The sequence below is a fragment of the Melospiza melodia genome, chromosome 23, assembly GCF_035770615.1.
Source record: "Melospiza melodia melodia isolate bMelMel2 chromosome 23, bMelMel2.pri, whole genome shotgun sequence".
Taxonomy (NCBI): domain Eukaryota; kingdom Metazoa; phylum Chordata; class Aves; order Passeriformes; family Passerellidae; genus Melospiza; species Melospiza melodia.
The window spans coordinates 10,590,198-10,605,006 of record NC_086216.1 but is presented as its reverse complement, the minus strand read 5'-3'; the positions used below and the strand labels follow the sequence as shown (position 1 = coordinate 10,605,006).

Genomic DNA, 14,809 nt, shown 5'->3' with positions numbered 1-14,809 from the left:
AGTGAAGCAGAGAAAAACAGCTTGAGAAAGGAAGATGAACATCACCTCAAGGGTTTATGGTTTTGACCAAAGGGAAGCTGGACATCACTGTTATGAGATTTAGAGTCTCTGCAATTAAAAGGTGGACACACATCTGGGGAGCTGGACCCCACCAGATGGGATTCGCCTTTCTTCTTTTGGAAACTGGACCACCACCATCTGGGGATACTCATTCGAGATACATCCTGAGAAATTAAAATCACAATAGTGTATAGAATTGTGATGTAATGATTTGGAATAAAAATTGCTGATGAGTAAAAAAAATTTGGAAATAGAAACTGCTGAAAAAGCCGATAAATACACTTATAAATACCTGTAACCCTCAACTATGGGTGTGCAGTTGGAGGGAACACTTCCCCCACTGTACCCAGCGCTGTATTGCTCACACTTTTACCATATTAAATAATAAATTGATTGCTGCTTGAATATTGGCCTAGTCAAGCTTCTTATTCATAACAATAATGTTATGAATTATTGAGATTTGAGATTTCAGGAACTGGCAGGTTCGTGCTCTGGGAAGGGCCGAGATGACTTTGGGCGCGTGAAAAGGAAAGAGTGAGAACAAACAGAGCCAGGGTGGCATTTGTACAAATGGTGCTTTAAAGCCTGGCCAGGGCAGGTGGCGTTTGAGGGACACGGGACACGGGGACAGCGGGCCGAGACAAAAAGGGGCTGGGATGGGAAATGCAAGGACAAAGCCAGCTTGTGCCTGGACCTCCCTGGAGCATCCCAGCTGTGCCTCAGCCACCCACGGCTGCCTCCATCCCTCCCACTGTGCTCAACGGGGCTCAGCCCCTGCCAAAAGCAGCTCCTGGGCCTGCGAGAGCAAGTGCGGGGTGAGGAGCAGAGCCCGGGGAGCAGGGATGTGCCCTGGGATGCTGAGCTTGTTATGAATGAGAAGCTTGACTAGGCCAATATTCAAGCAGCAATCAGTTTATTATTTAATATGGTAAAGTATGAGCAATACAGCGCTGGGTACAGTGAGGGAAGTTTTCCCTCCAACTGCACACCAATAATTGATGGTTACAGGTATTTATAGGGGCACTCATCAGTTTTTTTTCAGCAGTTTCTATTTCCAATCTTTTACTCATCAGCAATTTTTATTCCTAATCATTACATCACAATTCTATACACTACTGTGATTTTAATTTCTCAGGATGTATCTCGAATAAGTATCCCCAGATGGTGACGGTCCAGTTTCCAAAAGAAGAAAGAGGAATCCCATCTGGTGGGGTCCAGCTTCCCAGATGTGTGTCCACCTTTTAATTGCAGAGACTCTAAATCTCATAACAGTGATGTCCAGCTTCCCTTTGGTTGAAACCATAAACCCTTGAGGTGATGTTCATCTTCCTTTCTCAAGCTGTTTTTCTCTGCTTTAGTAAGGTGTGAGATAAGCATATTTCCTTTATATATATTCCAAAGCTATAGTTTCAAGGATACAAGTAATATTCTAAAATTATCCTTCAAAAGGTTACTATTGCAGAACTCTTTATGGATTAAATGCAAGCAAAAAGCAACATCTTTAACACCTTAATTCCAATGCTCCTAAATCAACCAGGGTTAATTGCAAACAACAGACAGGTTCAAAGGCCTTTTTCCATGCTTTATTTTCCTCAGTTATTATTAGAATTCACAGCTCTCCCATTGTCGGGGTCCACACATTTCGCAATCACACTACCTGACAGGAAACACAGCTTTGCATCTCACAAGCTGCTCCTGGAAGGGCTCTGAATGTGAAAGCATGAGGGAGATGTGCCCAAAAACGTGTGGATGAAGGATGCAGCAGCTGGGGGTGTCAGGGGGAAGCGAGGGAGTGAAGGACCAGAGCAATGGGATGCTGACACCACTTGGTCCCACACCACGGGTGGAGAGGTTCAAGGGACGGGTTTGGGACAAATTGCAGCAGAGCAGATGTGCCCTGTGCAAAGTGGAACCGAACTGATGAGCTTTTTTGAGATCAGTAAGCAAAGATTTAATAAAAGAATCCCTAAAAATAAGGAAAAGTGTTGCTGTCGGGACAACTTCTAACAAAAAAATATCTCTGAGGGACATGACATATATTTATTTCAGTAATTTTTGGTTGCCATACTGTACACTTCCAGGCTTGAATAAATATGAATAAATATGAAGCATTTAATATCTCTTATTATCATGTCATGATTTGAGTAATTTTTGGTTGCCATACCCTACAATTCCATGCTTGAATAAACATGAATAAATATGAAGTATTTAACGTCTCTTCTTACCATTTTGTGGTAACATCACCTCCTCACCTCGGGGTTTTGGTCAGGCTCTGTGTGCCCCCAAAACCATCCCAGAGCAGATGTGCACATCCCTTCATCGCTTCAGGCTTCGGTCAGGCTCTGTGTGCCCCCATAACGATCCCAATGCACCCATGGCCCCAGGGCCCGCACCCAGCACCCAGCAGGGCCCCGGTGACACCTGGCCAGGTGTTTCACAGGCTTTCCTCCCTCCCTCTGGCACAGGCACCTGGTGCTTTGATGCTCCCCCATCTGCATAAGCTGCAGATACCGATGCAAAGCTGCCAAAGCTGCTGCCGGGACACAAAGCATTAACACCTCCAGCACGTGTTACCTCTCCTGCAGGTGGCAGGAATGGCATTTAAGGGCATTACCTGCAATACCTGGCACCCCCAAACACCAGGCAGCCGCTTCTGTACCAGCACCAAAGGCCAACTCCAACAGCCATGGCTGGCCGAGGCTGAAATCAGCTCATTTCTGCTCAAAATGCCTGGGTGTGCAGGGATGGCATCTTGGGGGATCCAAAACTGCCTGGATGTGCATCTTGGGGGATCCAAAACTGCCTGGATGTGCATCTTGGGGGATCCAAAACTGCCTGGATGTGCATCTTGGGGGATCCAAAACTGCCTGGATGTGCATCTTGGGGGATCCCAAAACTGCCTGGATGTGCAGCTTGGGATGCTACCTCAGGGGATCCTAAAATTACCCGGACCTGCAGCTTGTGGGATCCCAAACGTGTCTGGATGTGCAGCCCCCAGCTTGGGATGGCACCTTGGGAGATCCCAAAACTGCCTGGATGTGCAGCTTGAGGTGGAACCTTGAGGGATCCCAAACCTGCCTGGATGTGCATCTGGGGGGATCCAAAAGTGCCTGGATGTGCAGTTTGGGGGACCCCAAAAGTGCCTGGATGTGCAGCTTGGGGGATCCCAAAACTGCCTGAATGTGCATCTTGGGGGATCCAAAACTGCCTGAATGTGCATCTTGGGGGATCCAAAACTGCCTGGATGTGCAGCTTGGGGGATCCAAAACTGCCTGAATGTGCAGCTTGGGGGATCCAAACCTGCCTGGATGTGCAGCTTGGGATGCTACCTCAGGGGATCCTAAAATTACCTGGACCTGCAGCTTGTGGGATCCCAAACGTGTCTGGATGTGCAGCCCTCAGCTTGGGATGGCACCTTGGGAGATCCCAAAACTGCCTGGATGTGCAGCTTGAGGTGGAACCTTGAGGGATCCCAAAAGTGCCTGGATGTGCAGCTTGGGAGATCCCAAACCTGCTCAGATGTGCAGCTTGGGGGATCCCAAAACTGCCTGGATGCACAGCTTGAGGTGGAACCTTGAGGGATCCCAAAATGGCCAGGATGTGCAGTTTGGGGGACCCCAAAATTACCTGGAAGGGCAGCTTGGGATGGCACCTTGAGGGATCCCAAAATGGCCTGGATGTGTAGCCCTCAGTTTGGGGGATCCCAAAAGTGCCTGGATATGCAGGTTGGGATGACACATCAGGGGATCCCAAGTCTGTCTGGATGTGCAGCTTGGGAGATCCCAAACCTGTCTGGATGTGCAGCTTGAGGTGGAACCTTGAGGGATCCCAAAAGTGCCTGGATGTGCAGCTTGGGGGATCCCAAAAGTGCCTGGATGTGCAGCTTGGGATGGCACCTTGGAAGATCCTAAAAGTGCCTGGATGTGCAGCTTGGGGGATCCCAAAAGTGCCTGGATGTGCAGCTTGAGGTGGAACCTTGAGGGATCCCAAAAGTGCCTGAACATGCAGCTTAGGATGGCACCTTGGAAGATTCCAAAAGTGCCTGGATGTGCAGCTTGAGGTGGCACATCAGGGGATCCCAAGTCTGTCTGGATGTGCAGCTTGAGGTGGAACCTTGAGGGATCCCAAACCTGCCTGGATATGCAGCTTGGGATGACACCTCAGGGGATCCCAAAACTGGCATGGATGTGCAGCCCTCAGCACCTCGGGGAATCCCAAACCTTCCTGGACATGCAGCCCTCAGCTTGGGATGGCACCTGGGGGATCCCAGGGTCACCAGAATTGTGTGTCCCCCCCACAAACCCACAGCCCTGGTGACACAGGGACACTGCCCAGACACACAGCTCACCCAGACAAACCCACAGCAGAGTGGGAATTCCTCATTTTGGCTGGGCCAGCAGGAGAATCCTGGCACAAGCACAGGGATTTATCCCTGCAGAGCCATTTCAGTCCTCCCTGCAGTGGGGGAACTTTGGGGAATTTACATTAACACGGAGAATTTTCCTAAAATTAAAGCTGCAGCTGCGCCACAGCCCAGCAGTGCTATTTTAAACCAAAACCACCAATTTAAAATAGAAAAAAAGCCAGTCCCAGCTGCAGCAGCTCCTCTCTAAACCAGATAAAGTCACACCTGAGGGCAATAAAATTTGGATTTGTTCCCATTAAGGTTTCAGAGAAAGCCTTCAATCTTATCTTGGAGAAATGCAGGTTTATCTGCAGCAATTGCTTTGTTCTGTTACTCATTATGGAGGGTTTGCATATCATAATGTCACCACCGAGCATCATTAGCAGATATTTAAATGCTATCTGCCCAAGCTGGTGGGCACAGACACTCCCTGTGGTTTTTGGGAAGTCTGAAGTTCAGGATTCTCCTCCTCTGAGGTGCTTCCACCCCCCAGCAGCAACACAGCAACGTTTTACAGACTCTGTGAGGTTGATAAATGTCCTGACCACATTTATAAAACATTACAGAGGCTAAAAATGAAGATATTTGCTCTGGGGACCCAAACAGCACAATTAATTAAAATGATTTTAAATTTATTATTTTTTATTCATTACTTAAATTCATTAATATTAATATAATAATATAATTACTATTTAATTATTAGAATAAAATTATATAATTAATTATATATTTAATTATATAATTACAGAATTAATAATATATAAAAGTATAATTTTATATATTTAAAAATATAAATTTATTATTAATTCTAAATAATATAATTATTATTTAAATTTATTATTATTAATATAATATAATTATTATTTAATTATATTATTAGGAGTAAATTATATTTAATTATATACATTTATATATAATTATATATTTATTAATATATAAAATATAGATTATTATAATTAATTATAACGAATATAATAATTATTTAAATTTAATATTAATAATAGAATGTAATTATTATTTAATTATATTATTATTTAAGTATATATTTAATTACATACATTTATATATCATTATATATATTTAATAATATATATAATATATTGTTATAATTAATTATAACAAATATAATTATTATTTAAATTTATTATTAATAATAATAAAAACTTAATTATTTCTCTGATGAAAATTCCCCTCTCAAAACCACACTGATTTTGTTTCTAACCCGCTTCCCCAAAGCTCTTCTCCCTGCCCACCACAGGATAAAAAAAGAGAAGCAAGGCTAAAGCAGCAGGGAAATTCCACTTCCACCACGGAGCACAAACCCAGGCTGGCACATGTCAGAAAAATCAGAATTACAGGGGCAAAACTGGAGGGCAGCACAGCCAGGAGCCCTCCAAGAGCCTCCAGGTGAACTGTGCCCAAACATTCCCACCTGCAGCTCAGCCAGGCTGGAACACAAATTGTGGCAGAACCTTCTGGAAGCACTCAGGGTCTCGGGTTTTGGTTGATATTTGCTGCCCCAGGATGTGCAGGGTGTCTCTGCTTCAGCCCATGCTACTGAAGAACGAGTCTGGACTCTTCACTTTTCCATCTTGAGGTTGTTTATTAATTCTCATCTATAAAATTTTCTCTCTGCCCAGCCCAGATTTGCTCAGCAGGGGCAGCCACAGGCACTCTGTGTTGTCCTTTTATACCACAAACTACGTATAACATATTTACACTTAATTCCCAATACCCATCACCTGTGTTAGACAGTGCTCTTCTACTCTAGACCAACCCCAGAGTGCCAACATCACTGCAGAAAATGGAGAACAACAAAAAGAAGAAGAAGAAAGGCTGGACACACCGAGATTCCTCCATCTTGTCCCCAAAATCCCCATATCAAAAATCCTAAAATCTACATTTTCACCCTGTGGTTATTTTATTATTACATCATTCAAACCTGTGTGACTTTCACATCCTCATACAAAGTTGGCAACTTGCTCCAGGGGTTAAAATCAAATCCCCAGGTGCTCTGGGCTGTGTGCCAGGGTCTCTGAGCCTCCTGGCAGGGTCCTTGGCAATTCTGGACACCCAGAGGGATGGGCTGAGTTCTGGCATCAGGGCACAGTTTTTGTCTCTGTTCTGGGGCAGATTTGGCACAATAAAACACCCCCAGGGACCAGGGATGCTTGCAGCCCCTAGGGGACACCATTTAACCCCTCAGGTTGGCAATTCTTTGCTGAAATAAGGCACAAAAATCACATTTATTGCATTCATCTCCACACCAGCACGTGAGTTTTATTCCTCCCTTATATTGCATTTCTATTACAGTATTTTGTGACAGAACCTTCTGGAAGGACTTGGGACAGTTTTTGTCTCTGTTCTGGGGCAGATTTGGCACAATAAAATTCCCCCAAAGACCAGGGATGCTTGCAGCCCCAGGGAGCACCATTTAACCCCTCAGGTTGGCAGTTTCTTGCTGAAATAAGGCACAGAAATCACATTCATTGCATTCATCTCCACACCAGGAGACTCCACGGTGATTTTTATTTCTCCCTTCGATTGCGTTTCCCTTACTGTTACAGTATTAAAATGATTTAACAAAAAGCATAAAACTGGAACCAAAACCAAGGTGGGGCAGAGTTTCCCCTGCAGCACCCCTGGCCTGGCCCCTGGAACAGGACAAACCCTGCTCTCCTGAGGGAATAATCTGCCTTTCCCAGAGCAGGAAGGCACTCAAGGCATGGCTGCTGGTGAGAATCCTCCAGACAAGTCCTGCTGCTTCACTGGATCACTCCAGGGCAGGTGTGTTTAGATGTCCATGTCAAACTGCTCCTCCTCACCTGCTGGGAGGGACAAAAGAAACCACAGGTGAGGCCACAAAAATTCCACATTAAACAGCAAAGATTGAGGTGGCTGGCAGTTGTGGGCAGTCTGGGTTTAAAAGGTGCATTCAGGCAGCAGGGTTGGTGTGAAAATCAGCTTGTGAAGCCGTGCTAAAGGTGTCACTGCTGGGCAGGGGGATCTTTAAATAACGCCCTTTAAATAATCAATTCTTCCCCCTGGATTTCCTTGTAACAACCACACTGAGGGCAGAACCCAGCCAGGCACATTTCACAGCCCTTATCCCACAGCCTGACAGCCAGGAGCTGCTCCTGAGGACAGGGATTCTCTGGCCCAGCATTTCAGGGGTGTCCCTTGAGCCATTTCAGGTCACAGCACGAGGCAATCCCGACCCTGGAATGGTTTTACTTGCAGCAATCACACAACGAGAGCTTTTAGATCTTTATTTTTAGTGAGAGGAGATGAATGCTTGCACTTGGTAGGTTCAGAAATAACCCCAAATAATTTTAAAAACAATTTTTTCAAGGCAGCACTGGCTTGTGTTGCTGCAGCAGGGCCTCAGAGAAGTGTCCCTGTCACTAAATGGGGTCAGAAACAGGCAGGAGGAATTTCCCACTCAGGCTGATATTAAAAACCCAAGTAAATCCTGCTCTGAATTGTAACTTGAACCTCCAGCAGCTGCAGCACAGCCCAGCTCAGGGAGAGGCAGCAGCAGCTGCTCCTCTGCTCTGCACAGGGCTCCTGATCCAACAGCAGCTTCCCAAAGGCTGAATTAATGGGAATCGTATCAAATTACACCCCAAAACTGCAAAACTCACGTTGCTGGGGATCAAACAACTGCAAAACCCTGCGACACTGAGCCCACTGTGACTTTCCAAGAAGTTTCTGGAGAATTTCCTGGCTCCATTCCAGCTCTGGACCTTCTAGGAACCAGCAGAGCTTCCCAAATGCTGAATTAATGGGAATCCTATCAAATTACACCCCAAAACTGCAAAACTCACGTTGCTGGGGATCAAACAACTCCAAAACCCTGTGACACTGAGCCCACTGAGACTTTCCAAGAAGTTTCTGGAGAATTTCCTGGGAATCTCCTGGCTCCATTGCAGCTCTGGAACTTCTAGGAACCAGCAGAGCCTCCTAACGGCTGAATTAATGGGAATCATATTAAATTACACCTAAAACTGCAAAAGCCACAATGCTGAGGATCAAACAACTCCAAAACCCTTGCTACCCTGTGACACTGAGTCCATTGAGACTTTCCAAGAAGTTTCTGGAGAATTTCCTGGCTCCATTCCAGCTCTGGACCTTCTAGGAACCAGCAGAGCTTCCCAAAGGCTGAATTAATGGAAATCATCTCAAATTGCACCCCAAAACTGCAAAACTCACGTTGCTGAGGATCAAACAACTCCAAAACCTTTGCTACCCCGTGACACTGAGCCTTTCCAAGAAGCTTCTGGAGAATTTCCTGGGAATCTCCTGGCTCCATTGCAGCTCTGGAACTTCTAGGAACCAGCAGAGCCTCCTAAAGGCTGAATTAATAGGAATCATATCAAATAACACCTAAAACTGCAAAAGTCACATTGCTGAGGATCAAACAACTGCAAAACCCTGTGACGCTGAGCCTTTCCAAGAAGTTTCTGGAGAATCTCCTGGCTCCAATGCAGCTCTGGCCCTTCTAGGAGCCAGCAGAGCCCCTCAGAGGCTGTCTGGGCCCTGCTGCCTGCACTCACCTGCGCTCACTTTCTCCTCACAGCTCTGCACGTGGTGGTTTTCCACCTTCAGCTCCTCCACGCTGGGGCTGGTGACTCCTGGAATGTCGGGAAGGTCGGAGGGAGGGGTTTTGGCACCGGGGGAATTGCGGCATTCCATCAGAAACTTCCTGTCATAAATAATCCTGGTACCTGGGGGGGGACAGCATTCCATCATTTTTAAATTCCCCAACAGCCCAAAACGCTCAGGGGTTGGGTATTTAAGTGGTAAATGTGATGTGATTCTGGGTCCCTGGGCTCCAAAACCCCCAGAAGCAGCAGATCCAACCCTTCCCACCTTGCCCAAGGTCACAGCAGCCCACAGAGCAAACAGAAAACTGGATTTAATTCCCACTCGTGGCCAGAAATGGGGCTGAGAGCTGCAGGTGGACAGGTGGAATTCCTGCATGGGCACCTCTCTCAGCACAGCAGCACTTTACACACACCTTGCTCAGGGTTTACACACATGGTTAATGCTCCAAAGCTGAACCAGGAACCAGCCAGCTCCAGCCTGCAGGCATGGATTTCTAGGAACAGCACTGAACACCCTGTTCCTTATAAAGGAATTTATGGAAAGTGCTCAAAAACCACAGGCAGAACAGGGATCCCCTCCAAACAGCCCACACAGCCTTAAGCCAGTGTTTGCTTCCCCTTCTGGATCAGGTGTGTCCTGCTCTGCTCCCGTTCCAGCCACAGGGAAAGGGATTTGTCCTTGTGCCCTCCCCAGAAGTGTTAACTAAAGTACACAAGTGTGGGCAAACAGCTCCTGCCACCATCTGTCCTGGCACAAGCAACTCCCTTTGCTCTGAGCACTGTAAATATACAACAAATCCATAAAACAACACGTCCGGCAGCTGTGCTCCTGTGGAGCTCTGCCAGGGAGTTCTCAAAACACCAAAAAACTTCTCACTGGTGATTCTGAACTCCAGCTCTTTCAGGAGGAGGATCCATCCCTACATTTAGCTGGCTGGGAGAGGGGTGTGGAATTCCTGGGAGGAGAGGACAGGGATTGCTGGAAGTGCAGCTCTGTAGCAGAAGCAATGGGAGCTTCCACCTTCCTCCAACAGAGCTCCTGAAAGGCAGGGGGACGTGGCCAGGAGGAGCAGGGCAGGACAGGACACTCAGATGGAGCAGGACAGGACATTCAGATGGAGCAGGACAGGACACCAAGACGGAGCAGGACACCCTGGGCAGGACAGGACACCCAGATGGAGCAGGACAGGACATTCTGATGGAGCAGGACACTCTGGAGCAGGACAGGATACCCTGAGCAGGACAGGACACTCAGATGGAGCAGGACAGGACACCAAGATGGAGCAGGACACCCTGGGCAGGACAGGACAGGACAGGACAGGACACTCAGACGGAGCAGGACAGGACATTCAGATGGAGAACAGGACACTCAGATGGAGCAGGACACTCTGGAGCAGGACAAGACATTCAGATGGAGCAGGACAGGACACCAAGATGGAGCAGGACAGGACACCCAGGTGGAGCAGGACAGGACACCCAGATGTAGCAGGACACTCTGGAGCAGGACAGGATACCCTGAGCAGGACAGGACACTCAGATGGAGAACAGGAAACTCAGATGGAGCAGGAGAGGACACCCAGATGGAACAGGAGAGGACACTTTGGGCAGGACAAGACACCCAGATGGAGCAGCACAAGACACCCAGGTGGGGCAGGACAGGACAGGACACCCAGATGGAGCAGGACAGCACATTCAGATGGAGAACAGGACACTCAGATGGAGCAGGAGAGGACACTCTGGGCAGGACAGGACACCCAGATGGGACGGGACACCCAGCTGGAGTAGGACAGGACACCCTGAGCAGGACAGGACACTCAGATGAAGCAGGACACAACACCCTGATGGAGCAGGACACGACACCCTGATAGAGCAGGACAGGACACTCAGATGGAGAACAGGACACTCAGATGGAGCAGGACACCCTGGGCAGGACGGGACACCCAGATGGAGCAGGACAGGACACCCATCCCAGGCTGTCACCAAGAGGCTCCTGCACCCACCCACACCCCCATTCCCCACAGCTCTGGGTGCTGCCAGGGTGTGTTTAGCAGCAAAACCCACACTCCACGGGATGCTGTGCCCCCCGAGAGCCCCACAGGACAGACACACAGCCCCGCGGCTCTGTCCCCCAGCAGCTCTGAGTGCCTTCTCCCTTCAGCACCACAGCAGGGCTGGGCACCACGGTGTCCCCAACACGGTGTCCCCAACAGGGACAGCCCCGGGCACTGCCAGGTGGGCACACACAAACCCAGCCCAGCTTCTCCTCCTGCTGCAAACACGCAGGAGACAAAGGGCTGCCAGCCCCGGAGGGCTCATTACTGCACGCTGCTAATTGCCCATTTAATTTCTGCCGTGCTGATTGCTCATCTCGTTTCCTTTTTGCTGCGCTAATTGCTCATCTCATTTCTGCTGTGCTAATTGCTCATTTCATTTCATTTCATTTCATTTCATTTCATTTCATTTCATTTCATTTCTGCTGCATTACTCAGGGTTGGGGAAGGCTCCCACAGGTGCTGCTGGAGCCTTCAGCAATTCGCTGCTTCCAGAGGAGGGAAAACACGTCCAAAACAGCCCCAAACCCGACCAGAACAACCCCAAACCCGACCAGAACAACCCCAAACACGACCAGAACAACCCCAAACACGACCAGAACAACCCCAAACCCGACCAGAACAACCCCAAACTCGGCCAAAACCACCCCAAACGCGGCTGTTCTGCACACGTGAATCAGCAGTGTCACTTCCCCTTCTCCCCTTGCCATTTAACCCCTCGAATCCTGCGGGACAACAAGCCCTCCATGCCCTCCCCAAGGTTTGTTTTTCTGCCTTCACCATTCCTGGTGCTACGCCCGCCTGGATAGGGAGGCAAAGGGGAGATTCTACAAGGTGTGGGGGAAAAAAAATCACCCCAAAATCACCCCAAAACCCGGCTTGGGGGGCGGCAGAGACGGCTGGAATCCCCTACACCGACCTTGTGCCACCACCTGGAGCTGGGGCTGCTTCTCTGGGGGCCAAAGTGGCAAAAACGGAGGGATAGGGAACACAAAACCGGCAAGGAAGGATGGGGACACAAAACTGGCAAAAATTGAGGGATAGGGACACAAAACTGCCAAGGAAAGATGGGGACACACAAGTGCCAAGGAGAGATGAAAGATGGGGACACACAAGTGCCAAGGAGAGATGGTGACACTGAACCTCTCTGATAGAGGAACCCTTGGCAAAATCAGTTTATTACTCTTGGGGACACAAAAGCTCTCTGACAGAGGAGCCCTGGGCATAATCAGTTTATTACTTTACTTAAGGACAAGTCCCTACAGGAGGTTCCTCTCCTGGCCAGCAAAGAGGGAAGGAGCCCATGGCGCGTTTGCAGCTCCAGAATTCGGAGCAGTGTGGGGTCAGAAATAAAGAAAAAAAAAAAAAAAAAAAAAAAAGAAATAAAGAAAAAAAAGCCCCCAGGCTTTGCTGGCTGCCAGGGAAAACATCAAATATTGGAGATTACAATTAATCAGTAACCACGCGGAGGCCAAAGCTGCTCCCTGCGAGGTTCCCCCAAACCCGCACCGAGCCCCGGTACCGGGCGGGAGCTCCCGGTTCCTATCCCGGGACAGGACGGGAGCGCTCCCTGCCCCTTTGCTGGAACCGAGCCCTCCCTCCCGCGCTGTCCCGGCGCTCACCGCCCGGCGTGGTCCCGAACACGGTGCCCCCCGGTGTGGTGCTGTAGTCGCCGGGCGGCAGCGGGGCCCCGTCGGGCAGGGCGAGGCATTTCCCGGGGCCCGGGATGTCACGGCTGGGCGTCTGCCCGTGGCAGCAGCGGCCCGACATGACCGAACCGGGACGGGACGGGACCGCGACAGGGACCGGGAGCGGCACCAGCGCTGCCGCCGCCCGCCCGCCGCTTCCGGCCCGGGCCACGCCCCTTCCGCCGCGGGAACGGGAACGGGAACGGCGCCGGGCGGGGCGCGGGGTGGGCGGGGCCTACACGGTGAGTGGGCGTGGTTTAATGGAAAAAGGCGGAGTTATGCTAATGAAGTGTCCCAATACGGGGGCGGGGCTTAGCCTGGGCAGGGGTGGGGCTTAGCGCGAAATGGGCGTGGTCTGGGCGGGACCCCCGTTTTCTCCCAATTTTTCCATTTTTTTCCCTTTTTCTCCCCCTTTTTCCCCCCTACCCCTTTCCCTCCCCTTTTCCCCCATTTTCTCCCCTTTTTCTCCCCTCCTCCTTCCCTTTTCCCTCCTTTCCCCCCTTTTCTCACATTTTCTCCCATTTCTCCCCCTTATCTCCCGTTTTCTCCCACTTTCTCCCTTTTCCTCCATTTTTCCCCTCCTTTTCCTACCTTCTCCTTCATTTCCCCCCCCTTTTTCTCCCACTTTCTCCCCTTTTCTCCCGTTTCCTCCCATTTTCTCCCATTTCTCCCCTTTCCTCCCCCTTTTCCTCCCATTTCCCCCCTTTTTCTCCCCTTTCCCCCCCATTTCTCCCTTTCCCTCCCTTTTTCTCCCATCTCCTCCCCTTCTTCTCCCACTTTCTCACTTTTTCTCCTCTTTCCTCCCCTTTCCTCCCTTTTTCTCCCATTTCTCCCCTTTTCCACCCTTTCCCCCCCATTTCCCCCCGTTTCCCCCTTCTCCTCCCCTTTCTCCCCATTTCTCCCATTTTCCCCCCAATTTTCCCCTTTTTCTCCCCATTTCCCCCCCCACCCTGTGCCCCCCGTTGGCTCCGTTGCCGTGGCCGCTCTGGGCGGTCCGGGGCTGCCCTGGGGACAGACAGATGCCAGCCCGGCTGTCCCCGTCCCAAATGGCTCTGCCTCCCCCCGGGGACCGGCGACAAACGCGGGGGGAGCCGGGGGCGGCCACACACGCCGTGTCCCCGGGGATGCCCCGCTGGGAAATGCGGTTTGCATCAATATTTTATTAAAGAAAAGATTTGAAGAGTGCGGTGGGAGAGGCGCAGGTGTTTTCGGGGTCCCCAGGATGACGGAGGAGTTGAGAATCTGGCTCCATGTTCTTAGAAGGCTGATTTATCGTTTTATGATATTTATATTATATTATATTATATTATATTATATTATATTATATTATATTATATTATATTATATTATATTATATTATATTATATTATATTATATCATATCATATCATATCATATCATATCATATCATATCATGCTATACTAAAACTACGGTAAAGAATAAACTATAGTAAAGAGTACTTATAGTAAAAATAGAAAATACACTGTGGTATTTTTGGCGTCCCCAGGATGAAGGAGGAATTGAGAATCTGATTCCGTGTTCTTAGAAGGCTGATTTATTATTTTATGATATTTGTATTATATTATATTACATTATATTATATTATATTATATTATATTATATTATATTATATTATATTATATTATATTATATTATATTATATTACATTGTATTGTATTATATTATATTACATTACATTATATTATATTATATTATATTACATTATATTACATTATAGTACATTATATTTTATTATACTATACTATACTAACATTACATTACATTATAGTACATTATATTTTATTATACTATACTATATACTATACTATACTATACTATATTATATTAATGGTAGACTAAAGCTATACTAAATAATAGAGAAAGAATACATACAGAAGGCTACAAAAAATGATAATTAAATCTCATGCCTGCTTCCAGAGCCCCGACACAGCCTGAGCGTGATCGCTCATTAAGCCAAAGCAATTCCCATGAAACCAA

The 14,809-nt window shown here is 48.2% G+C and overlaps 1 protein-coding gene across 2 annotated transcripts; it reads right to left on the bottom strand.

Moving 5' to 3' along the window:
• Positions 1 to 6,954: 6,954 nt before the first annotated feature.
• On the bottom strand, positions 6,955 to 12,943 carry EIF4EBP1 (eukaryotic translation initiation factor 4E binding protein 1). 2 transcript variants are annotated; one of them, XM_063175209.1, is made up of 3 exons: positions 12,746 to 12,943; positions 9,022 to 9,192; positions 6,955 to 7,293 (listed from the first exon to the last, which is right to left on the bottom strand). In XM_063175209.1, the coding sequence occupies exons 1-3, from the start codon at positions 12,891 to 12,893 to the stop codon at positions 7,259 to 7,261; spliced, it is 354 nt and encodes a 117-aa protein (XP_063031279.1). In that variant the 5' UTR covers positions 12,894 to 12,943; the 3' UTR covers positions 6,955 to 7,258. The 2 variants fall into 2 exon arrangements, with proteins under 2 accessions (XP_063031279.1, XP_063031281.1); XM_063175211.1 differs by having other exon boundaries at positions 6,955 to 7,290; positions 12,746 to 12,923.
• Positions 12,944 to 14,809: the final 1,866 nt, after the last annotated feature.

Excerpts from the sequence above, each read along its gene's own strand:
- EIF4EBP1 (XM_063175209.1), bottom strand. The coding sequence starts at position 12,893 with ATGTCGGGCCGCTGCTGCCACGGGCAGACGCCCAGCCGTGACATCCCG. Across the intron at positions 9,193-12,745 it reads GTTCGGGACCACGCCGGGCG|GTACCAGGATTATTTATGAC; the intron begins GTGAGCGCCGGG and ends GTCCCCCCCCAG. Across the intron at positions 7,294-9,021 it reads TGAGGAGAAAGTGAGCGCAG|CAGGTGAGGAGGAGCAGTTT; the intron begins GTGAGTGCAGGC and ends TGTCCCTCCCAG.